The sequence below is a fragment of the Glycine max genome, chromosome 8 (genome assembly GCF_000004515.6).
Source record: "Glycine max cultivar Williams 82 chromosome 8, Glycine_max_v4.0, whole genome shotgun sequence".
Lineage (NCBI taxonomy): Eukaryota > Viridiplantae > Streptophyta > Magnoliopsida > Fabales > Fabaceae > Glycine > Glycine max.
Window position 1 is genome coordinate 45,239,567 of NC_038244.2, and position 26,171 is coordinate 45,265,737.

Below are 26,171 nucleotides of genomic sequence, written 5' to 3' on the forward strand. Positions count from 1 at the left end.
CATCCTTTGAGAATAGTCCAAATCTTTTCTAACTGCAACCCACGGATTCACCAAATCTTTGCATCCTTTGAAAATAGTCCAAATCTTTGCTATGTGGTGGATGCAAAGATTTGGATTATTCTCAAAGGAGTGAAAGTTGCAAACCAACATGGATTCACAAGGCTCCAAGTGGAATCTGACTCTCTGGAGGTAGTTTCTATTATTAATGGAGTTTCGGCAACTTCAAATTCTAACAAGTCTTTGTTGGAGGACATCTGGAGGTGCTAGGATGCTTTTGAAAGCATTCATTTTCAGCATATTCTTCGTGGTGCAAATAATATAGCATATGGCATCGCAAAGTTTGGTTTATCTCTTTGTAATAGTTTCCAACTTTTTACTTATATTCCTTCTTTTAGTTCTAACTTTCTGAAGGAAGATCATGTTTGTATTCAGTATGCTCTTTTGAGTTAATTGATTCTTACGTGGGCTTTGCCCGCACTCATTCACCAAAAAAAATATATTTTTAAAGGATTTTATCTAACCATTTACTTTAACTTGAGGATTTGTCTCTCACACGACATATATGCACATATGTATGTAGAATTAAGCACAGTCGCAGGATTTGTATTTAAGGGAGTCAACACAAAATGCCTCATCACAAAATGACTAATAGATAATTGGGGATTGTGCAATTTGAAAGGCGATGGCCATGGAGAAATCTCTCTTTCAGGGACAAATCCAAAAGTTTTATTAAAGGGGCTGAATTTTTGTTCTCATTTTATAATGAAAAAAAGGTAACACAATCATTCCATCAAAGTACATCATGGATAGTGTTAATTTTGTTGACTTTAAAAAAAATAAACTGTAATTTATGATTAAATGATAATATAAATTAGTATATAGACATTAAATTTTTTTATAATTATATAAATATCATTTGCTAAAGACTCTCCTTGTTATAATTCATTCTAATTTCTTGTTTCAAGCTTTGGAAGACAATGATGATCTTATGAATGCCATAACAATCTAATAAAATTCACACTAAAGATCTTACAATCAAAAAAACAATTATGATATATATTAATAATTGAAAAGTCATCAAATCCTATAATAATGAGGCATAATTAATATATATACATATAACAATATATTATAATCTAATAATAATATGATATTTATATATTGTTTATTTTTATATATAGAAAAGATAACTTATGTTCACAATGGCAAAAACAAAAAAAAAATTATTGTGAGAGCTTTGAATCCTTATCATTAAATTAAGGTAGGATTTTAAATTCTTTTATAAATTTTATGATTTATAATTTTTTTTATTGGTGGAAATAGAAAATTATGTTAGAAAATTTACAATAACTCACGAAAAATCTGTGATTTATAATATTTTTTCATGATCAATATTGTTTACTATCATTTCTAATTAAATTATTTTAAACAATTGATTGAGATAAAAAAAAAAAAAACTTTACGTAGTAAATCAATGTAATTTTAAACACCACAAGACCATATGAAGTTATTTTCTTTTTCTTTTACTGAGATAGACCATATGAAGTTATACAATTACACAGTTATACTAAATAACCAAACAAACAATCTTGAGGGAGGGGAGCTGAGATCGCTGGTTGCCCCTCCTACATTCGTCCCCTTTCTCTTTCCCTTTATTATGTTTGAGGTGTCTCTTCCTTACTTATTTTCTATCATTTTGCCATTGTGTTTCACGGTCTAGAAGAAAAAAGGAGGCAAAAGTAATCATTTTAGGAATTAGAAAATGGTTGCATTTTTTATTCAAGAAAAGAAAAAAGGCCATGAATATCATTCTCCAAAGACAAAGTTATTAATTAAAGATAAAGAAACACACCTTTTATTTCAAGAAGTTGGACGCTTTATTATTTAACTCTTTGAAAGATGACTTCTATTGATTATATACAACGGTTTGATGAGATCATACTTGCTCCACATACGTACAAGGTATGCATGTTGGATTATCCAATGGTCTTGTCCTCCATTGGGAGCAAGGTGCCGCTCAAATTCAAATGGCATGTACTTAATATTGAGAACTTCAAGTTTTCTCCAAGTGTTGATTTCCAAAGGGTACTGTTTTGAGTTGGGAGAGGCTTTTTAAATCAAAATATTCCAAGGAACATAGTGCTCCTCTGTCGATAAGGATGGAATTCAACTTAAGCAAAGATATGAGTTGAAGTTTCTTTAGTTTCTGAAACCCTCCACATTGGAAATGCAAAGTTTCACCTTCATAGGCATTGTCTCTCAAAGAGAGGAACATCAACCTTGGCATATCTTTAAGTGATAATTCCAATGGATCATTAATCAACTAGGAGCAAATCAAATACAGTTGCACAAGATTTTGGAGCTGTGGATTCCAATTTGGCAACCTTAATTTTTAACTTTGCATACAAGACAAGATTTCTAAATGTAGGCATAGGGGACGTAATGTGCAAGTCAATTACTTCACTTCCACCAGTTGTAGCAATACCTAGTACCTCCAAGAGTTGCATGTTATTTATTAAGGAACATAGGGTCTTTTCGTGCTTTGCCCTAAAATCCAGCACTGCCAGTTCCCTTAACTGCTTTAGCTTAACTAACTCTCTAATCACCACTCCATCATCATCGACTCTCAATGAGGGTTTATTTTGTAGGAATGTCATGCCTCCATGACTAACTATGGAAGATATTTTGTCACCTAGACGATGACGTAGCTTTCTAAGCTTGCTAATCTCCTCGGGCATCTCAGACACGTGTGTTTCTTATATTAAAGGTCTCCAAGTTTTTGAGCTTACCAATGGATTTTGGCAGACTCTTTATCCATGTATACCGGAAGCTTAAATACTTCAAGTGGATTAAATTCCCCAAATTTTCAGGAACATAAGGTAATCGTGCAAATTCAAAATCAAGTACCTTTATATCATGTAATTTGTGGGGATTTTCTTTACCAAGTATTCAGATAATTCTTTATTCGTCATAATTAGAATTGACTAAATGTGTGAGCTTTCAATACTTCCACTTAAACCATCGGTTGCAATTACCAGGCGTCAAACGATCCCACTTGACATAGTTTGATCATGCCCACCAATATATTGACAAAACCATGTATCCTTGACTTTGCTAAGGATCATGTCATGCATTAAGTCATGAACACGACATCTTGTAACTTTGCCATCAATGGTAAATGAAGATACTTGCACCAAACTTCTACGGATCAACCCTGATAAATATTGTTTTACAATTTTCCAGTTTCATGTTTGACAAACCCTTCAGCTATCCACTGCCTTATCAATCTATCAAATTTAACTTCATAGTCCTCTAGATACATTCTGAAATACAATAAACATGATCTGAGATTCATTGGCAAATCATCATAACTTAAACTTAAAATTTTTGGTATACTATTTAACTCAGAATTCCTCTCCAACTCTTAAGTTAGATTTTGACTAAAAAGTCTCCATTCAGGTGCACTTTCATCTTTTTTAGAGAAAAGACCACCAATGGCCACAATTGCTAGAGGTAAACCTTTAAACTTTCTAACAATTTCAAGTGCTGTATCTTTAAGCTCTTCTGGACAACGTCCATTGTAACTATACTAAAATGCCTTCTTACAAAACAATTTGAAAGATTCTTCTTCACTTAAAGGTTCTTCTAGCTTAAGCACCTCAACGAATGAATATTTCTTACAAAATTCCACAACCTTCTCATCCCTGGTTGTAATCAATATCCGGCCTACTTCCATTTTTATCATAAACTACAGCAGATTCAATGTGATCACAAAATGTTTCATTCTAGACGTCATCAAACAAGACAACATACCAAGCGGTTTTTTACTTTCTTCTGTGAATAACCTTTGATCCATAGTAGAAACATCCTTAGGAGGGTCCTCCGTTTTTTCTTTGCAAAGATTGTTCGTAATATCCCTCAACAACTCTTGTACAGTGTAGGATTGAGACATTGTGATCAATGCATGACACTCAAAGTCATTATGGACCTGGTCAAAAACTTGCTTGGAAAGAGTGGTTTTTCCCACCCTTAGAATTCCTACCACAGAGATGACACTGGGTTCTTTTCTTCCCTTTCTCAACCTATATCTTGGGTCGTCAAGGTCCACAATCTGATCTTCCTCAATAAAGAAAGGATCCATTCGAAGTTTCAGCCATGTGACATTTTGATTTCCTCTAGAATTGTTTGTTCTTTTTTCTGAAGGAAAATAACTTCGGAAACCATCTCTTTCAACACGAACAAGTGATTTAGCATCCTGAATCTTATATGCTATCTAAAGCTGAAGGATCTAAGTTTTGATGAAGTCAACAGCCTCACAGAGTAAAGCTGCGCATCGAGGATCATCTTCAGGTTGCTTTTCCTCACTAAAGATCATCATATATTCATCGATGACATCTTCCATGCGAAAAGCTGCTTCTCTCAGCCGCATCACCCATTTTGTTTATTCTATCACGCTTCCCATCATCTTCTTCTGCTTCAGCTACTTTATCTGCATCATTGATGAAATCTTGAAAAACTGTCTGGTTCATCTTTAGTGTCCTCAACTTCTTTCTCTAGACCTCTCAGCATTTGGATTACTTCCAGAAATTTTGGAAGCGCATGCTAACCAGCCAAGGACACTGCAGTTTCTGTCATTCTAGTCCTTCTCTTTCTGTTGTTTGTTGGTTTATGTGGTGAGTGCAAAATTTTATGTTCAAGTCCATAGTAAAGAAACACTTTAATGATATATTTTCCACATGACATTTGATAATTTTTAGTTATTTTACTTGTTGAGATAAATGAATTTTTTTAATAATTTTTAATGTTTTTTTTATAATGTTAACTTCAATCTTTTTATATTTTTTTCATTTTCATTCTTAATATATTTATTGATTTTTTTATTAATTTTTTAAATAAATTATGATATTATTATTTTTTATTATTTTACATTTTTTAACAATTAATTTTATTAAACACTTCTAATTTAATAAGTTAATTTTTTAATTTTTAATTAACTTTTTAACTTTCAACTAATTTTTAATTAATTTTATTCAACATAATTTAAATTTTGTGTTCCCATTCTTTAATATTTATTAAGCTAATTCATTGGTGTTTATCCGATTACTTAAATGGACCATGCTTGTCACAAGATATAGTCATAATACTATTTTAAGAGACGTGAGAGCATGCGATGCCAATACTCAATTTGCAATTTGTTAATGTTAATTAGTTGTCGCCATATCCATATCACATCACGCTATAAAAAAAATTTGTTGCAATGGTGTAAGTTGTTTTATGTTGATATGTGAAAAAATAATTTATTTAATAAAAGAATTTATATTTGATTTTTTTTTACATAAAATTTCATTGAACGACCGTTATGTATTATGAGTGAGATTAATATCTCACTCCATAGGTTGGATATAATAGTCTCTAATCTAAAAAAAAAATGTCACAAAAACGGATTATGATTCTATTTGGATATGTTTAAAAATACAGTTTCAGCTCTCATTCAATGATCCATGAAAGTTTGAAAACTAATTATTTTTTAATATTATGATTTAGCTCATCTGTCTATGTAATTAAACAAATAAAGTTAATTATATTGTTTATGGAGAACGTGCTAGATGTTTGTCAGTATATTAATTGCTTTTTGGAATAATAGCGTTTGAATGATCTATTGGCTCTGTAATTTTAGGCTCATACTTCCGTTAACTATTTTTCTTAACAATTTGCATTTGAACTTTGCAATTACAAAGTTTAAAGGGATAGAAAAGAATGAGTTTAAACAACTTGTTAACAAGATACAGTGAAATCTGATTCTCGACAAAGAAAAAATGCTAACCTACATGAACATGAAAGAAGAGTGTCCAATCTTTTATGATCCAGCTGTTAAAGCAGTACCAGCAGGGAACTGCTATTCTCACTTCATTCTTTGTTTGGTTTTTGCAATTTGGTAACTTTAACAGTCAAAAGTATATGAAATGGAGCAATAGAACATATTAAAACTTTAAAGATAATTTTTTGAAAAAATATTAAATTGACAATCAATTTCTAAGAATAAAAAGAGCACTAATAGATATTATTTAAAAAACACAAATATAAGGTGTTGTCATCTTGGTCATCTTGCAATTAATTTCTAACAAAATATTTCCACTTGCTGCACAATCAATTTCTAAGAATAAAAAGAACGTCACCTTTTCATGTTGTCAAAGAGGAACAATAAAAATGGATGATTAATGTCTGATCGAATTAATCGGGATTACGTAAGAACAAAATTCAAGTTTACCGATTTGTTAAGATATCTCAATTATATATATCATTGTATTTTTACTTGACACTCATCATTAATTAAAAATGGTTCATTATATGATGAAACATTGCAATTTAAGACTTTGTTGATGCTTCCATTTTTATGTAGTATAAGATTTGTAATTTTACCAATTAAAGTAAGTTTTTTCACTTTTAAGGTGTTTTTATTTTTATTTTTTTCTCCTTTTAATACTGTTATTTTCGAAATTGACTTCATTTAGTTATTTCTCTAGTTACACAAGAAGAAACTCTGATCGCAACATTATGGTTTTGAAGGGGAGTTCTAGTTCAAGCATTAATAGAAGTAAAATTATGTGGTTGAATTTCATACTACCTTACCCTGATCTTGATGGATAAAAGATACATCCTAGTTTGATTAAAATTTAATAAAAATTACAAAATAATGGATGAGACTCATTAAATAAAAAGTGATACCCATAAAATTTTATAAAATCTAATAAATTTTAACCAATGATAAAGTGTGTTAAAAAAATGTATTGTTAGCATTTTTTTTTTAACCATAGAGCATAATAAAACATTCCTATTGTCCTGTCCTCTAAAAAAAAATAAGAAATTGAAGGGGAGTTATTTTAATTCAAACATCTCCTTTCCTTTTTGATTTGTCTACTTTCATTCTTTATTTTGAATGCAGTGATTAATCACATAAAATTTGTGTTTGTTCTTTTTATATTTATATTATTTATATTTTGATTTTTTATAATTTATTACTAATATAGTAATCAATTCTCTAAATTTATTACCCCCTCATACTAAATCTAATAATTTTTTATCTTATTATTAATCAAGAATTTCGTATATAGCTAGACCGGCCTTCACAAATTGTAAATACTAATTTAGCCAAATCAGTTGGGTAGGAGCATCCCTTGGGTTGGGTTACAATCCTCCAAAATTATAAATTTGGCATTGAGGGAAAAAAAAAAAAAAAAGAACTTCAATGTACGATTCTAGTTGACAAATTACAATTATGAATTTATGATTACATCGGTTTGTCCAACATGTTGTACATACATAAAAATTCCTTTCCAGTGAAAAAGCCTATATAAATCTTAAATGGCTAGTGTAATATTACAAACAATTGCCTTCTTTGTTTAAGTTGACTTAGAGCTCAACACTCCACATACCAAAACAAACTTTCAAGTAATGCTAGAAATAGCATGAACAACAAAATTATAGAAGTACTGCAAAAAGGTGATCCCACAGAGAACTGGAATTTGTGAGACTGATCCCTGCAGAAGAGAAACAAGCACTGGTGTTACTATTGATAAGCTATAACTGAAATATAATACAGAGCAAATTACAGCAAAATTCCGAGTTTTTTCAAATTACACATAACCCCACCCTTTTTATTTTCCTACACTAACCTCCTTTAAGTTTGAAAACATTACACTAACCCTCCTTATATGTTTGAAAACATTATACTGACACTCCATCAAATCTTACACTAACATCTCCTACTAGGGAGGTGAATGTAATAGTTTAAAAAGTAGAGTGTGCTTGTGTAATTACAAGAAACCTTAGGGGGTGTTGCTGTAATTTACTCAATATTACAATAAAATCCTTTTTGTTCATTTAAAGCAAAAATCTTGAGGAAGAATTGAGAATTTCATTTTGTATTAGCTCAAGTATTTTGCTATTGCAATCTTGTTTATGTATGGTAGACATGCTAATTACTTATAATTTGTGAAACAGCTAAAGTTGATTTCTTTAAAAGGAAATCTTACTTTTGAAGGGAAGAAAGTAAGCCACAGAAAATTGCATTGTCAGGCAAAGTATTTTCATTGTTGTCTTTCTCTGGGTTTACAACATGCACATAAACTTCTTGGCCCAGATACCACGAGTTGAGGTTCTCTGCACGAAGGTTCCAAATACCGGCGTTGTCAAGAGATACCAAAATGGCTGTCCAAGCACCAGGAAAGACCTGCAGACAGGGTAAAGAAAAGTTATTGTAGAGCATATACACTCCTTTTTTTGGTCATGAAAAGCTATTCTTGCATATAAATCAAATTCATGTTTCATTTTACTTGCAATTACATGTCCTTTCAAGTTGGAACAACTAACAAGAAAGTGCTTCATATCATGTATAGAAAAAGTGTTTTGGTATATTGGATGCAAAGCTTCTACAAAGAGAGGCCAAGAAAAAGCCAGCACAGTAGATTATTTTTAAATAGAAAATAAAGAAATCCAAGACATTTTAAATATTCATGGGGTTTAAAAGGGAATTCTTATTAATGATTCCAGATCCATGAGAAGCTAAAAGATGAAGTAATGTGGTCAAATCAAAAGGAAAACTATAAATTTTAGAGTAGCAAACAGAATTGAAGCATTTCTTGGTTGAATCTGTGAAACAACCTCTATTCCTAATCGTATGTCCCCTTTCTTGTTATGTATGAAAATGGTTCATTCCAGCATAGCTGCCTCATAATTTCCTATGCAAATGTATGGAGTAAGAGATTATGCTGTGGCCAAGGAAGTAAGACATACCTGTGTAGTGCAGCGAGCCACACCATCCCACTTATTATAAGTACTTCTGCTATTTTCTGTCCATACTCCAAAATCCATGCTACAGTTCAAACGAGAAATTCATTCACTCTTTAAGTTTAGTGTAACATTGATAAAAACAAAAAATGGTAAATTGAAATTTTAAAGCTAAAATCTCACCCAACAACAAAGAATGCATAGCCATCCAAATGGTAGCTCTGGACTGTGGTGTCATTGTTTTGAAAGATTATTTCCATAAAACCTCTGTAAGTTCCATTAATCAGAGAAGTATCAACTTTTGGGGGTCTGTTCATCAATCTATTTGGAAAATCAATCTTGTACACCCCTAGAATGTTAAATTGTTGCACAAGCTTCAGGGGTGTTGGAGGTGGTAAATATGATATACCATTAAGGGTAGTTCGCCATTTTCCATTTATAAGCTCTGGAGGTCTATTAAGAATAACATATACATCTGTCACAGTAATATCACCATATTTGAAGGAACCCTGTGGATTTGGACGTGCAGCACCAGCAGACACATTCCACCTAAAAGAATCATTATCAAATGAGATTTTGAACATTCAGGATTTTATGATATCAAAATACTTTATATCTAACCATGAAATCTAAGGTGTGATCAAAGGGCACCAAGTCTATTAAATTAACAGCTTTCTTTGGTTTGGTATTGTCCCCCTAAACCCCAATGCCATAAAACATATTGTAATAACCTAGGGACTTGCTTGACTATATAGATCCAACATCCAAGACTAAAATCAGCTTTTTAATGTATCAAAGCAAAAGTTTCCAAAAGGAGACAAAGTACCAAATTATAACCTTATTGATCTTGCTTGATTTATCGAAAATGAAGGATCGTCTTCACCCAAAAGACTGGGAAGAGGGCCTGAAGCAGGTCCCTGAGAATTGGAGTAGTGCAAAATGGCAACTCCAGTAGCACCAGCCCACGATGAATTAACAAACCGAGGACTGGCAACAATATAGTAATCAGTGCTGGCATTTTGATCCATTGTAACCAAAAATGAATATGACTGACCCACATGAATATCCATGTTTGTGTAGTTTTGCTGAACTGTGTATGATCCTTCAGTCTCCACCAGAAGCAAGTTGTGATTTTGTATCCTAAAATTCAAGCTTGCTGAGATACCAACATTGTGAACACGCAGGCGATATGTTTTCCCTATTTCAGACAGAATGATAAACAGTTGGTAATACATGAGTACTTCAAAAGTCAAGTTGCTCTCAAATCCAAACCACTTAGAAAAATAGATGTCTAGACTTAAAAACATTAAAGTATCTGCAAATTCTATTTTGCGGGGGTTAAAAGTGGTTGATAGAATTAAATGTCCCGTTTATTTTTTGGGGGAAATCTTAGAATGTTGCTGTTGAAAATCAGAAATAATCAGAATATTATGTTCTGATTTCAACAGTTGCATAATAAATGCCCCAATATAGAAGAACAACATAATCCAAGAAAGAATTGGGAAGATATCAACTCTGATATTGGTAGCAAGACATACTTCTAGAATTAGAACATAAAAAAAAATAGTTTCAAGACCACTTGATCAGATGATCATGAAATTATGTACAAGCCCATACACTAAAGGTATAAAGGATCACAGAACAATTTGCCCAAGTCAAGCAGACAAGAGTTTGCTCTGTGTAATGTATAAGGTGTTTAATACTCTATATCTGGATCAAGGAGTTTGAATTTTGAATTGTCGAGTTGGACCCAAATTCGGGCTTTCATAATTATCTAGAGTTTCTAATTTCCAAATTTTGAATTGTAATTTATATCAAGATATGTAAAAAATATCACATCTGATTTTAATATGAAACTAGGAAAGTCTTTCCGGATGGAAAGCAAATCTTGTAGGCTATAAATACTTGTATCGGAGAATTGTTAAGGAATGAGATTCAGACGTTGATGGAGTTATAGAGATAGTGGTGTGGTCATTGTGTGATGTAAATAAATACTTGCATTATTTATCCTTAAAAACTTTATCATCTTATCTTATATAAGATAAAATTTGTCTATTTCAAGTCCAAATTTTTTTCCGCTATCAGTGACAAGTAGTGTGTGTGTGTGTGTGTGTATATATATATATATATATATTGGCAGCAGACTTCTGGAAAATAGAAGTTCTAATGAGAAGGCAGATTGTTGCCATAAATGTCAGGTACTTCTCCCATGCTTATAAACCAAGAAAAACAAAAACATGTATTGCCTATATTCTTACCTGGTTCCACATTTATTATTCGGTAAGAAATGCCGTTTGGGACAAGATTTTCATCGTAGCGATAAGGACCTAGTCCATTAATAAGCACACCATCAGGGACTCCAAGGTCAATCCCATCTTCAACATCTTTCCTGAGTTCCTGTTTCCCCATATAAAATAGTCAAAACTCCATAAATAAAAAATAAAAATTACAAAAGTAAGTCATAAAAAGAAATAACACCTTATGACTCCTGGTGTACCAATCACTCAAAAATATGGTAATATCTCCATCTGGTAATCCAAAAGGAACAGGAATAACTGGTCGGTTATTTATGATGATTCCTCCATATCCTCCTGCAGCCCTCTGGAAATTTAGGGAAGGGAAGTAGAAAAAACTCCCTATCTGATCTTTAACTTGAAACTCATATGTCCAATTCCAACCTGCTGGAATTGGACAATTAGTTCCTGAAACTCCATCCTGCCAAGAGTTTTTCCTATGTTGTATACCATTCCTGCAATTAACTACGCAACATAATCATTACCATCATTATTACTAGTTACATCGTTATTCTTGACTAAACACAATTGTGTTACCATGTTAGAAGTAATGGTTCATCAAGATTATTCTTGACATTGACAACTACATTCCAGTTTGTGGTGACATTCAGAGTTGGTCCTGGAAATTGTCCATTGATCCCAATTACCTGAAATAGAAATTTGTCACAAATAGAGGGTGGGTGAGAAACAGTATCAGAACTCATTCATAGGTGAGTATGAAGCAAACATGTAAACACCAAAAGTTGTAGATGATATTAAAAATACAGAAATAAACCACTATTTTACATGCACAAATCGGATAAAATTGAATTAATTAAACTTAGTGCACTTACACAATACATAAGATAAATCAATAAACAAATTCAATGTGAGACAACTAGAATAGAATGTTAAATGTTCAAACATATCTTGAAGTGAACAGGTTTCTCCTGAGACTTTGGAGAGTTATCATCACTTTTCACTTGGGATCTGAGTGCAGAAAACAGTGTAAGAAACTAGGGGTTAGACAAAATGGGCTATGTTGCTAGTTTGTAACATACCTAAAGCATGAAAATGTTCTGGGCCAGCTTCTTAGTTTAATGAATTTTGGGGGTAATTGATAAGCTAACATTATTGTGCTAGTTCACATCACATCCATATAAGTTCTTTCCTAATGATGCTAAAGTATTTACTTCCCTTTCTTAAGTAGAGAAAGGGGAGTCTTCCTTTTGTTTTTCACTCAAAATTGAATTGAATGGTGGTATGGTTATAACTAGTTTAGTGACATTATGAAGCCATTTGAAACCATGGAAACCTGGCAAGTGAATAACTGTTGGGAGAAGGTTAAAGAAATAAAATATGGGTGTGGAGGGGATACCATGTAAACAAGGTGAAGGTTTGCACATGTTAAAGTTTTTATGGATCATTATGTCATTAAAAAATTAAATTAAAGACATCATGGTATGTGTGTTAGGAACTTAGAATCTTCAACCCACTAGAGTCGGCCAAGTGGTGGAGGGATTTGGATAGTTAGCATGACATCTTGGGTTCAAATCTCATTGTACACCACCAAACAAAAAAAAAAAAAAGAGTTAGGAATCCTCATTGAAGCTGAATTAGGTCAGGGAGAGACAAAAAAACCAAAGAGACACTTTCATGGACATAACAAGGAACCATACTTGTGGGCTGAAAACCGAATCTTGACCTAAAAGCTTAAAGCATTAGGTCCAAGTGCCATTCATTTTATATGATAATCACTTAATTCATTTTATATGATAATTCACTCAAGTCATATCTTAGGATTGCACACAAAGCAACCAGCTCCCACTAATCACTATAAATAAAGGGTTTGGCCTGTTTGGCACACATCTTTCCTAGTGAAGAACTTTAACGTGAGCGTCGAAGTGTTTTTCCTTTCTAGAGTTGGACCTTAAGTATAGGACAGAACAGGAGAATATGACAATATATGATGATAACTTTACAGGGAGGCACTGAATGAAAATCAACTCAGCCCCTAAAGGAAACCCAAAAGTACTAAAATATGTTATATTGATAAAGATTTGGCATCTTATAACTTCTTAATAACATGTTCGAAGATGAGACTCAGCTAATTTTAGATGCTTAGTGGAGAAAAAGGTAAAAATCAGATGCCATATAAACTATTCACCACAAATACCAACATGCACGAAAGAAGGTTAAATCCAACACTAAATGCCAAATATTTAAGATACCAAAAATTGGTGTTGATAATGTACTCTCCTCATCCGTTTGAGATTTATAATAATCAACAGTTAATTCAGAATTAACTATTAAGTAAATACTACTGTAACAGAATACTTATATGACATTTTACCATTTTAACAAAAACTCAGGTACAAACAAATACTAGTATTTCTTGCTGAAAACAGAATTACCATCACTGAATTATCAATCAAAACAGTCACGAAAACAGAACTTCAGATCCCAACACAAGCATTACCCCAACTCATAACCAAAAAGCACATCGAATTTGGCATTTTGCAAACACATAATGTTTCAAGTTTTTCAGCAACTCTTGGTCTTTAACTGCATCCCATACGAAAGAGAAAAAAAATAAAGCCACACTAAAGAATTGCCAAAGATAAGGGGGAAAAAACCTTCTGTTTAACTCCAAGTGGGGAGGCTGAGGTGTAGGACACGGTCCAATCATAGAAAACATAAGGGTCACCTGCAAAAGTAACATGTAAGAAGAAGCATAGTAGAAGCGTTGTGAAGAACCAAGAAGAAGGCAATGACGGCATCGTGTTTCTCAGTGAATCTATCTGTCTCTTTTGAGTATATCTCTTCTCAAGCTCAGTGCAGAGAGAGAGAGAGAGAGAGAGAGAGAGGGAACTTCTGAAGTGAATGAAATTGCCAATTCTGTGCATCAATCACATGAGAGAAAGAGGACACTTTCTGACTAGTGTGTCCCGTAGTGGCCCCCCTATGTTTTACTTTTGTGGACTTAACAGCTTCTACTATTGCCATCTTCTGACAATTTATTTTGAGCTTTTACTTTTTTAATATTTTATTAATTAAATAAATTATATTATATTTTTCCCTACCTAAACGTTTTTTTAAAATTATATTTATGGGTGAGTTTTTTTTTATACGTAGTGATAAAAAAAATATTATGAGATAATTTATAATAATTCATACCATAGACAATCAATTAGATTAAACTTTATTGGCTTAAAAGAAGTAATTTTAAAATAAGAATTTTTTTAAAAAAAATATTTTGTTAATGATCAGATAAGATTTGTTTCTAAAAAAAATAAAAACTATTTATTTTTAAAAATAATTTAGACAAATACATCAGAAAAAATTATTAAAAAATATTTTTCAAGAAAATAAATTTAAACCAACTTACCCATAATTATAACTTAAATTAGAAATATTTTTCTAACAATTAGTTTGTGTTTTTTTTTCTTTACATATGAGAAAAAGAAAGAATGAAAATTTTAAATTTTAATAAAAAAAATCGGGGAATATTTTTAAATAAAAAATTCTACTACAGTAAGACATTATTGGAAAAAATATGGTTTTATTCCTTATTTTTTTGAAATCTTATTTTTAATCTTCAAGTTTGATATCATCTAATTTGGTGTATGTTCTTTGCATAAAACTTGTTTTTAGTTTTTTTCACAAAATTCCCATAAACAGTGTTAACTTTTGTCTTACATGTTAAATAAAGTGTGGTTTTTTAAGAAAATTGATTAAAATGATGTGAAAAATTATTTTTCTTAAAAAAGTTATTAATATATATCTCATACACATCAAATCATAACTTTTAAGGACTTCATTTTTTGCCTTTATCTTCATTTTATTCTTTAACAATTATTGTAAATTTGTTCGTCAATGTTCTTCAACAATTTTTTTAGAAGGTATGAAGACTTGGTGGCGATTTATTCGACTGTTTTTATGTTTTTATTGAAAACATTTTCTTTGAAAATATCTTTATTAATATATCTAAAACTCAAAACAATAAATTTTTGTTTTTAGTCTTTTTTTTTGAAGAAGTGAAAACACATTGATATACCTTAGAGTGTTTTCTCATTGATATGTTTTCTAAATCTTAAAAATTTGAAAATAACAAATATTTTCAGAAAATGAAAATAAAAATAAACACTCAAAACAAACACTACTTAAATTAAATAATATGAAACTACAAGAACTAAAAGTAAGATTTTATATGGATTAAAAACTTACTTTTCCCAATACTATTTTAGTTAGAGAGACAAAAAAAAAAAAAGACATCAAACTAGACAATTTTAATAAATGATTATTTTAAAATGCCTAAATGACACATTTAGTTCTTTGTCCTATTTTCTTGGTTTAATTTGGTCGTTTATCTTTTAGAAATTTAATTTTTATTTTTTATCTTTTTAAATTGATTCAAAATGGTTCTTTCATCATCTAAAGTTAACACGGTTAATGTAATAAAAATATTTATAGCTAAAAATCGACACAAAATGTGATTTTTTTTGCTTCATCTGCCTCCTTCTCTTCTTCTTCCTTTTCTTTCCTCCTTTTTCTCCTTCTTCCTTTGCAAACCCAATAACCTAATAGTATTTATTCTTACTCTTAAATCTCAAAACTTTATGATCCACCACATGTCATCTATTGCAAATTCAAAATCATATCATTTCTCACGACGGTGGTGATAGTGATCATGACTTTATATGTGGAGACTCCTCACCCCTAATGGCGTCGACGAAGGAAGGAACGACTCTATCAGGGATAGTATCTCGAACCTTCCGTGAAGTGTGACCACAACACTCATCGATGATAGCTTCTATAGGCTCACATTTGTGATCATTTCGTTGTTGTTGAGGATACAGATCTTGCACTAGCACTGGTGTGTAGTTGGCAACAATTTCAAAGATGTTGCAGTCAATACCAACTTTGAGGATTTGGGCATGGGGCGTGTTTGTGCTCTCCCGTGTTATGATCACCAGCGACTTCAGCTTCGGCCTCTTCTTAGACCCCTCTATAGGTTGTCGTCCCACCATGTGAAGGTATAGTACTAATAGTAGGAAGGAGTTAGGGTTTTGGGATTAAAAATTTGAGGGAAGATTTTGGTCTGCGTAGGTAGAAAAAGAGGAAAGAAGAAGCAAATATGATAAGTACATTTTTAACGGTTTTTAGCTTCCAATATTTGTAATTATTAATCATGTCAATTTTCATGGATAGAATGATTGCTTTGAACATATTTTTTTTTAAAAAATGATCAAATGAATTTAAAAAAAAAATAAAAAATCAAATTAAATCAAATAAATAAGATAAAAGATCAAAGAGATTATTTAATCTTTTAAAATTTAAAGTTTATTTGGTAAATATGTTTATCTTATGTTAAGAAAATAAGTAACAAAAGTGTACTACTTAGTATTATCACTCAATCATAATTTATTATATGATAAATTTGTTGATCAATAATTATCTTAAAAAATATATAAAAATATTTTTAATTAATTAACTATATAAACACTTTTATACTGGTAATAGTTATTTACTTATTTATTAAACTCTTACAAAAATATACAAATGAGCGAGAATAATTTTTGTTTCTAATATTTATATCTTTTAAAAGAGTCGATAGAACTCAATGTACAAACTCATATTAACTGTTTGATAAAAATTAAATTAAGCTTTGTATTTTTTTTTTTCCTTGCTTAAACTCTTGAACGAAATAATTTGAGTTACAATTTCGGTTTAACAGAAGGAGTTAATCTTCCATACGCGCGACCTCCGGTGTTGTTTGTGCCAACAGTCGCGCGTAACCAGTCACAGTCGCGCGTGACCGGTCACAGTGGCGCACCTCGAGTCACATCCGGTCACCGACGTGCTGTATCCTCGACTCGCCTCATCATCACCCTCGTTGCGCGCCTCACCGTCGTGTTGCATCTCTTTTCACTTCGTTTTTACTGCTTCTTCTTAATACGTGAAGCAACTCCTCCGTAATTTCTGTAAGTTCAGTAACAACGTTTTTTTTTTTTTATTTGTACACCATGTCTTTGTGCTATTTCCACCACTGAATGGCTTGTTCCAATTCTAGACTAGGATTTTCTTTTAATTAGAGGTGCGCATTTTGTGAAAATTCAAATCATTAATCCCTCATTTGAGTTGAAAAAGGTTGCACTAATTGTTCTGAATGTTATGGCTTCTATATGCATTATCGATTCTAGATAGAGCTTTTGTCCACCTTGTGTTTGTGCTATTGCCACCACTGACTGTTACTATTTAAAAGGAAAATGAAGTTGAGAGGGAGAGGGGAGGAGGGAAGGGGGGAGGGGGATGAGAGAGATGTTTGAATCTATAGATTATACATCAACTTCCATATATATCACTGGTTTTTTTTTTATTTCTTTTCCTTATTCTAACTAAACTATTAGTGTCAAATAAATTAATTGTAGATTATATATATGATATATGATTTGTCTGATTGTAGGCCAAAAGTCATGACTTTCTATAACGTGACTTACTAGAACGTCCGCACAACTGATCTAAAAAGTCATTTTTAACCATTCTAAAAAGTCTTTTTTGTAGTAGTAAGAAGATTTCTTTAATTGAAAGGGAAAGTAACTAAACCTTGTTTATTGAAGAAAAAAACATGTTTGAAATACCAAGGGTTCTGCAGTCTTGTTTTCAATTGAAGGTAGTAACGCAGTCTTCTTTCTGTTTCTCTTTCAGGTTCTTGAATACCCATTGAGGGTGCTGAAGGGGAAGTTATTGAAATGGCAAGCTACCTGTGGAGAAAATATGCAGATTATTTGTACACAAAGTGGGAAAAAACCTTTCTTTGGGACATGGTGGAACCTTACAGAAGGCCCAAATCCTTTACTCCATTGGTCACTATTTACATGGCTGCTTTCTACTCTGGAGTCATTGGTGCTGCCATCACTGAGCAACTCTACAAGGTTCTTTTATTATTAATTAATTAATTATTTTTTTCTATTTTAATTCTGTGCTTATTCTTCAATCTGTATAGTGTTTTTGTTTCTCCTATCCCTTCCACTTATTGGATATCAGTAGTTTCAAACAAATAGTTGTGTGAGTGGGTTTTTTTATTTGTATTTCGTGGTGGGATTGGAAGGAGAAAAATGGTGAAACTTTGTTGTGTGTGCCTAGTGGTAGTTGTTGTTTGGGGACTCTATTGGACATTGACTCCAATCGCAATGACTTTTTTATTAGCAGTGTGATGTGGTTGTTTAAACAATGTTGATCCTTAGAGAAATATCACCATTTGTGGGTTGTGTTTGTTGGATGAAGGAATGATTAATCTTAGACATTTAGAACATTTTGATTATGAATCACTGGTGGCCACTCGATGGGGTTTTCTTGTGATATGATTCTTTCTCTTGAGTTCAAGCGTCAAAGAAATTTGAATATAGAAGAATTTGGGTGCTAGAAATGATGATTTTATTTGCTATTTTTCAATTGCTTGCACCTAATCATGACAATTAAGAATACATGCTTCAATATCTATTTTTAGAGCTTATTAGCCATAATTTAGAATTCCTACCCTTACAAATGTTATATGTGTAGGAGTTATAGGCTGTTACATATTTATGGGGAATAGTTAGCTACAAGTTTCTTATATTTTTAAGAATGTTGGTGTCAATGAAATGGTGAGTTTTTAGTTTTTCAACAACGATTTCAAGGCCAAACATGGTTTTTTCACTTACTTTCTTCTGATCATGAGTTTGATCCCCCTGCCCCCCCAACCCAAATCCTTGCTCTTTATTTCCCAAGAAAATGGATTTTCAGTTTTTACCACTTTCAATTTTGGGTTTTGATTGGGCATTGGGATTGTTGGCCTTTTGGATGCTTTCAATTGAGTACAAGTCACAATTTTCAAACTAGTGTGTAAAGATTGTGTTACTTGGGCTCCTGATTTTTGGTTTTCTTTATCTATACCACTCTTTCCTTACAAGATCCTGGAGGACTCAACCAACTGTCAATACCTCCCTTTATTCCCAATTTGAAAATTTAATGTTGGGATTGGCATTGCATTTTGTTTAGTTTTTGCTTATATGAAAGAGTTCAGTGAAAGATTGGGGATTTGGTTATATAGCTTCTGTTTGTGTTCTGTTGTTCAAGTGTTTTAATTTTTTATTTGACTAGCTGCTGCTGTAGATTTTGATGGCCTAAAACAATTATATTACTTATATGACCTATTATACATTTGCATTAGTTCTTCACGTGTTTTGTTAGTCTCTAGGTTCTAAAACTGCAGTGTGTTAGGTATATTTTAGCAAATAGTTTCTGAACGTGCTTGTTAATAAATTCATTCTGCCATTTCAATTTTGAGCCTTCTCTTCTTGCTGTTAGTTGGATACAGCCTTATGGTGTGATCTGTTCTATTGTATGCCTGCAATTCAGCTTTCAAAAGCTAATCTTATTTATCTTTCTTTTTATAATTTCTGCCAATAAATTGTTCATTATACATGATTTTTCTGGTTTTCCTGTATCTTGCTTGTGAAGAAAATGCTTCTTCTATTTGACTTAGTTTTATGTGGGATTGCTAATCCGAAAATAGAGAGGTTGACTGGATGAGAGCTGCCTTATCAGTTTTAGCTCAATTTCTGTTAGAGGAGTGATATGAACACACTCCTTCAAACACATTCTATCTAATTAGTTAAAATTTATTGAAAAATTACAAAATTGGGAGAGAGAATTATTAAATGTGATGTGGTACCCACAAAAATGTCATTTTCAATAAATTTCAACCAACAAGAGCATGTCTTTAAAAGAATGTGTCAGAGAGCGTGTTCCTAGCATTTCTCTTTCCAAATATTACCAGGACAGAAGAAATTCAGCTTGGGCCCTAGAAAGCCCTACAGCTTTACACAATTTAGAAGGGGCACAAGTGAGTGGAGGGTAAGTTACTTAAAGAGAAAGAAGATATATATCTGATATAAAGAGAATTGTGCGAGAGGTAGAGGTCGCATTCTTTTTATCAGTTTCTTGGCTTAGAGATTGGCCTATTAATTATCCTTGGCTGGGGGCAGTTATTGTTAATTATAAAAGTGGCTGTTGATCATATCATTCCAGTTCTCTGCTTTATTATTTGCAATTATATACTAGCATAGACAATCTAAACAGCAAGAATCACATATGTAGAGGAAACAACTTATTTGGTTTAAACTTTATCTAATACTCTGTTTGATTCCATTGATAATTAATAGGAGTTTGATTGTTTTTATTAAATAAATACAAATAATTACATTTATTCTCTGGGAAGCTGCTTGCTGCTTTTGGTGGTTTGGGTAAACAGTGTTCACTTTTTTTACATTCTGTATAATACCAGCTGAAACATTTTTCTATAAAGCCCTGAACATAGAATGGCGAATTTTACCAGTTCAATAATTTGATAGCGAAGCTTTGTTTTATTAATAATCCATCTATGTGGTGGGATCAGACATTTTGGGACACATGCAAGAGTGGTATTCACCCCAAGCTTGTCTTCTCACCCTTTTGATGAAGTCAGTAACTTCTCTTTATGCCCTTGTGCCACAACCATCTAACCATTAAAACGAATATTCATGAAAATCCAATCCCTGGACCCAAATCACCTTTCTTAATAGGAACTTGCAAAATAGCTGCCAATTAACAAGATGATCCCTCCTTGAATCACTTGATTTCTGATTGCCAATTTGCATAGTGCAATAATTGTGATTGCTGATTTTGGTTGAAAAACACTTGTAATCATTTTGGTGTGAGATTTTCCATATTTTCTGCTGCATGTTAAAAAGATCCAGGAGTATATACTATTAGCTTTAAATATATGGGTCTTGCTAAGCAATGCCCGGACACTCGTTAAAGAATTGAAAGAGGAAAGGTTTTATTATAAATCATATTGGAAGTGCATTTAAAAATCATAAGGGAGCATATTTTTACGCATCATGTTAAAAACTTTTCCTTTTTTATTTCCCTAACCAGTACTCTCAGGGTACTGATTATTTAGCTAAATATATTAGAAGAATCCATTTTTTGAAAACTAACCAATATTGCAATATGACAGGAAAAGTACTGGGAAGAGCACCCTGGGAAAGCAGTGCCTCTCATGAGACCAAAGTTTTATGGGGGTCCTTGGAGGGTCATGGGCGGTAATGAACCCCCATCCGAATGAAAAGCTCTGGAGGCAGCATTTTTCATACTTAATTCCAATTCACTTCATGTTTTATTATTATTTGATTACTGTCTGTTTGGTGTCAACAAAATTTTACTGCCACACATATTATATCAGAGTGTGGTCTTTTTTGTAATTGTGTTATTAATATCACTTGTTGATTGGTTATTAATATAAGCAGAACATGGTAATTAGGTACTATGTTTTGGTTTATGCCTTTATGGAATTATTGGTGATCCACTTCAAACCTCTCGATGTACATGAACTTTATTTTTGTTAATCTTGTATTACTTTGCTTCTTGACAAGGACTGACATTTTTTCTTCAAGAGCTGGAGCAGGACATCAATGTGAATTATCGCCAATCAAATTATTCTGTTTGACTTTCTTGTATCAACGTGTCTTGATTTGACCTACTTATTGTAAAATTGTCCAAAGTGATGTTATCATCAATTCGGTTAAGATATAAAAATATAAACAAAAGTTCATTCATGTTAAGTGAAGAATAAAAATAGAAGAATGGAAGAGAATTGAGAAGAAATATTTAAATTAAAGTAAAGAAAAAAAATAAGATTCATATTATTTTTTGAAAATTTCTTTTTGAATAGTAATTTCTTCTCTTCAACCAAACCACCGCTTAAACTTGTACCATAAAAAAACCACTCCTTAAACTCCTTGTCATGACTGTGCTCAAATTATTGTAGAGGAATGGTTGAAGGTTTGGGTTACCTACTTACCTTCTCCAATCAAAAAACGACTGCAGTCACTTTGAAAAGCAAGCAATTAAATAAAGAAACAAAACCCACTTCACGTGTGTGGTGTGTGAAAATAGAAATAAGAGAAATGGTTTTCAAGTGACTTGTTCTGTTTTGCCAGAGAGAGTTTATAATTAATTAAAAACTCGAGAATGTGAGAGGCATAATAGCATAATAAGCATAGCATTGATTGCAATTTGCAATGAAACACATTTTTGTAGCTGTAAAATACATTTTCGTTAAGTTTCTTTAATTTTTATCTCTTTTTTTTTTTCAGTTGATTGAAGAGAATGAATGAGTTATTGTAAACCTCTTCTGAAACGGTGGTCACTCTGTGTTTTTCTTTGTTTGTATGGCATGGCAGGGACTAGGGTTGTTGACATTGTCAGCTATGCTTCCATTATCTCTGACAAATGGGTTGCAATTGCAAGTAATGTTGTTCTTTGTCTCACTTTATCTGATGGCCATAGGACAAGGAGGGCATAAGCCCTGTGTTCAGGCTTTCGGAGCCGATCAATTCGATCAACAGCATCCAAAGGAGAACAAAGATAGAAAAGCTCTTTCTTTATTTGGTGGTATTTTACCATGTGTGCAGCAAGTATGACAAGTCTTTGGATCTTGAACTATATACAGGACAACATCAGTTGGGTTCTAGGATTTGGAATCCCTTGAGTTGCCATGATCATTGCATTGCTTATCTTCATGCTCGGAACCACCACCTACAGGTTTAACATCCAGGGAAGTCCTGACAAGAGCCATTTTCTCCGAATTGGTCGTGTATTCATTGCAGCTATAAGAAATCGCTCGAGTAGCCTAGAGCAAAGTTCTGGACAATTCAAGTAAGAAACGGCTTTGAAATTTCCCAACTCTTCTTTTCCCCGTTTTGTTAATAATATTGATTTTATCTCGAAAATAGCTTCTTTCTTTGGATTTGAAACATTCCAACATTAAGTAGAACGACTTGTGTCATGTGAGCATATTGTTTTTTTAGCAAATATTAATTGTTAGTTTTGTTAGAGTGTTAATGTTTGAGAGATTTAAACTGATCTCTTTCTATGATTAAGTCAGCTGCAATTGTTGAGGCAAAGATTGAAGACAGCGCAAGAGTATGGTCTAGTTGATAAACCAAATGCAACCATTCCAATGAGTGTGTGGTGGTTGGTTCCCCAATATTTCTTTTTCGGAATTTCGAATGTTTTTACTATGGTTGGTCTCCAGGAATTATTCTATGATTAAGTCCCGAATGAGCTCAGAAGCATGGGTCTTGCTCTCTATCATAGTGGTGGGGAGCTTTCAGCTTTCTAATTTCAGTGATACTTTTACTGGCTACTTGCTGGACTCAGTGTCATGGGATTGGATCTTACATTTATAAGCTTTAGGACTCTCATTCATATATATACTGTTAAATTCTTTTAGACACTTGTATAAGATAAACTTCAATAAATTTGTATCGAATAGTAGAATAATTAAACAAGTTTTTTAAGACACAACCTTTTTGAGAAAACAAATTTTGAGAAAACAGATTTTTATTTAAGATCCATGATCCGACCTTTATGACTAAACAAAACTTGACCCTGACTTTTCTCCTTTCACCCCTAAACACTTGACTTTCTTTTCCCTTCCATTCTCGCCTTCAAATCCAAATGATTATCTTGTCACCCATTATTTTCTCCATTCTTGTCACCCCAGCTCTTGTTTCTAGAGTTGATTGAAGACATTTAACTTCATTCTTTTTTGTGTGATAGATAAGAACAAATTTAACTCGTTTAAGATCTATGTTACAGACTGCATGCTATACATTGTTCAAGAAAGTTAAACAAGGAAGGAAATAATAGTGAGTCTTGAAGCAAATTGAAAAATGCTGGTCTTGAAACGAATTCTAACAGGGATTCTATTGCAATTGAAACACACGAAAATGAGACCTCTAAGTTCTAATGGAATTGAAAGTCAATAACAAAAAGGTGGATTTCATGTTATATTGATTTCGTAATATTGGACGTCTCCCTTAATATACAAAGGAAAGACATGACATGCTATATTGATCTTTAACACTTGCGTCATTATCAACATATAATAGAAAAATCATTTATATCCAAGTCGCGCTTTATTTTACAAATATAAGAGAAAAAAACTACATATTTTATAATTTTTTTTGGTATAAAGCAGTGATTTTAAATCCCATTTTTACAAGCACAAACGATGAAACGAAACTTTATCAACCTCAGAACAATGTTCAACTAGAATAAAAATTAAAGGAAGATATTCTTTCTCTATAAGTTTTTCAGCAGCAAATTCATCTCGGAGAATGGATGAATTTCCTATTGAATACAAACGAATATGAATAAAACTCAAAATCCATTTAACAACCAAAAGACAAATTCTAAACAAACAATGTTCTTGATTATAAAAAATAAAAATAATACTACGGTGAAAGAGGGGTTAATCAAAAAGTACATTTGTCCCCAATTTCATTCCACCATTTATGAAGAACGAAAATTTACAAATAACTTGGAGACAGAAAGAAAGGGTGCTCAGAAATAATATTGAATGGATGAGAAAAGTTATCCTCATGAAAGAATCAGATTAACGAGATTATTTGATCTCATCATCATAGCACCTTCTCCCTCTTATTAGTTTAAATTCAACAATGAAAATGAACAAAGACGCTATATACACTGAAAAACGAAAGACAATAGAGAAACAAACACAAATTACTTTCTTGTGTTTCGCCTCCGTTAGGCGTCACCATTTTTAGGGTTTTGGGATTTTCACTTGCTTCCTTTACTCTGCCGTATTTATAGCCACACCCATCTCTTAAACGCTCCACCGTTTTGGGTTTGTTCAGTAGAGCCTATGTTAAGAACACACTCACGACGTCGTTTTGTTTGTAGCTGTAAAATACAATGTCGCTTTTTGGTGCTATCTGTCGTATATATAGGTATGTAATTAAATGAGTTATTCATAAACTATAAATACTTTGTTTTAATTAAATGGGTTATTTTCATAAACTACAAATCAAAATAATTTTTTTAATTAATAAATTACTTTAGAGCTTAATTTTGAAACACTCTTAGATGTCTCATTCAAATTTATTTTTTTTGCAAAATTTTAAATAGTTTTAACGATTTTTATATATTAAGATAAAATTTAATAATTAATTTAATTTAGGCTTAATGAACATAAAATTAGGTAGTTTTCTATAATTCATTTAAAAATAAATTTAACCAAATAAACTATAAAATAAATATAACCATACTAATGATCTACTAATGTTATAAAAAATAAATCATTGGGTCACTGAGTTGGTTGAATGCATGAATCAATATATAATTTTATATTAAAATTTAATTAAACTCTTAGTCTCTAAATTATTTTAAATTTTAACTTTTAGTCTTTTAAACAAAATTTTAACATTGTTATTTCTACACAAAATTCTTTGAAATGGTTTTCTGAGGTATAGCTCCAAAAACCTACACTTCTTTTTTGCCTATTAGAAACCATCTATACCATCTAGCAGACTGTTTTTCTACACAATTGAGATTATTATCAAAATCAATATAGATAAGCCCCCATTTGTCAGAAAAGCCCTGGTGAAATTCAAAGGAATCAAAGGCTGACCATACGAAGTATCCTTGGATATTCACATATCTTAATAATAGTTACACATGTATTATGCATAATTAATGATTAAGCATAATAGTTACCCATGGGGTGAAGTATATGCAAAACAAACAAAACAAAAAAATGAACGTGCGTGGCATGTAAATTACTAACATGTATTATGCATAATTAATAATTAAGCACTTTTTTTGTATGTAATAGTTTTCATTTATGCATAACATTTGTTACACATCTTATGGTGCTACTACCACAATGTATGTAACACGTGTCAAGAATAATGTTAAATAAGTAATTGATTTTCATTATTATTTTTTGATAAGTTATTTTAAATCCTATACATAGTTTGTCATGTTTGGACCACTTTGTAAAAATATTTTTACGTCGACAGTTATTCAAAATTAAGCAGCAAATATTTTGAAACAAACTCGAGATAACCTACTTTGAATGTTCTCTATAATGCTTCACTACGTTAGCATGGCTAAGGATGAAGTTATGCATCACAGTAGTGTATCCTTCTCTCTGCATTCTTTGGTAATTTGGCATGGTTCAGCGGTAGGATGGTCAAAAAGCCGTGCATGTAATTATAC

General features: G+C 32.0%; 2 protein-coding genes, 1 non-coding gene and 1 pseudogene across 3 annotated transcripts; 1 reads left to right on the plus strand and 3 right to left on the minus strand.

Annotated features, from left to right (window-relative positions):
- Positions 1–1,877: 1,877 nt before the first annotated feature.
- On the minus strand, positions 1,878–4,635 carry LOC106799621 (disease resistance protein RPM1-like; annotated as a pseudogene).
- A 2,625-nt stretch (positions 4,636–7,260) lies between these two features.
- LOC100811543 (monocopper oxidase-like protein SKU5) lies at positions 7,261–14,007 on the minus strand. Its single transcript, XM_003530795.5, has 9 exons — positions 13,697–14,007; positions 11,619–11,728; positions 11,266–11,536; positions 11,046–11,184; positions 9,625–9,985; positions 8,971–9,336; positions 8,794–8,872; positions 8,034–8,230; positions 7,261–7,538 (listed from the first exon to the last, which is right to left on the minus strand). The coding sequence occupies exons 1-9, from the start codon at positions 13,964–13,966 to the stop codon at positions 7,418–7,420; spliced, it is 1,914 nt and encodes a 637-aa protein (XP_003530843.2). The 5' UTR covers positions 13,967–14,007; the 3' UTR covers positions 7,261–7,417.
- A 2,676-nt stretch (positions 14,008–16,683) lies between these two features.
- On the plus strand, positions 16,684–21,421 carry LOC100803540 (uncharacterized protein At4g29660). Its single transcript, XM_014779481.3, has 3 exons — positions 16,684–17,044; positions 17,769–17,995; positions 21,103–21,421. Exons 2-3 carry the CDS (start codon positions 17,813–17,815, stop codon positions 21,208–21,210), a joined length of 291 nt encoding a protein of 96 aa, XP_014634967.1. The 5' UTR covers positions 16,684–17,044; positions 17,769–17,812; the 3' UTR covers positions 21,211–21,421.
- Positions 21,422–24,492: 3,071 nt separating this feature from the next.
- LOC113002477 (small nucleolar RNA U30) lies at positions 24,493–24,579 on the minus strand. Its single transcript, XR_003268037.1, has one exon. It is a non-coding gene; the product is annotated as a small nucleolar RNA U30 (small nucleolar RNA).
- Between the last annotated feature and the right edge of the window lie 1,592 nt (positions 24,580–26,171).

What these genes read in the sequence shown, in the direction of transcription:
- LOC100811543 (XM_003530795.5), bottom strand. Translation starts at nt 13,966, where the DNA reads ATGCACAGAATTGGCAATTTCATTCACTTCAGAAGTTCCCTCTCTCTC. An exon ending in GGTACACCAGGAGTCATAAG is followed by an intron (nt 11,185 to 11,265) that starts GTGTTATTTCTT and finishes ATGGGGAAACAG; the next exon opens with GAACTCAGGAAAGATGTTGA. An exon ending in TGGCTCGCTGCACTACACAG is followed by an intron (nt 8,231 to 8,793) that starts GTATGTCTTACT and finishes CCCTGTCTGCAG; the next exon opens with GTCTTTCCTGGTGCTTGGAC.
- LOC100803540 (XM_014779481.3), top strand. Translation starts at nt 17,813, where the DNA reads ATGGCAAGCTACCTGTGGAGAAAATATGCAGATTATTTGTACACAAAG. An exon ending in TCACTGAGCAACTCTACAAG is followed by an intron (nt 17,996 to 21,102) that starts GTTCTTTTATTA and finishes GCAATATGACAG; the next exon opens with GAAAAGTACTGGGAAGAGCA.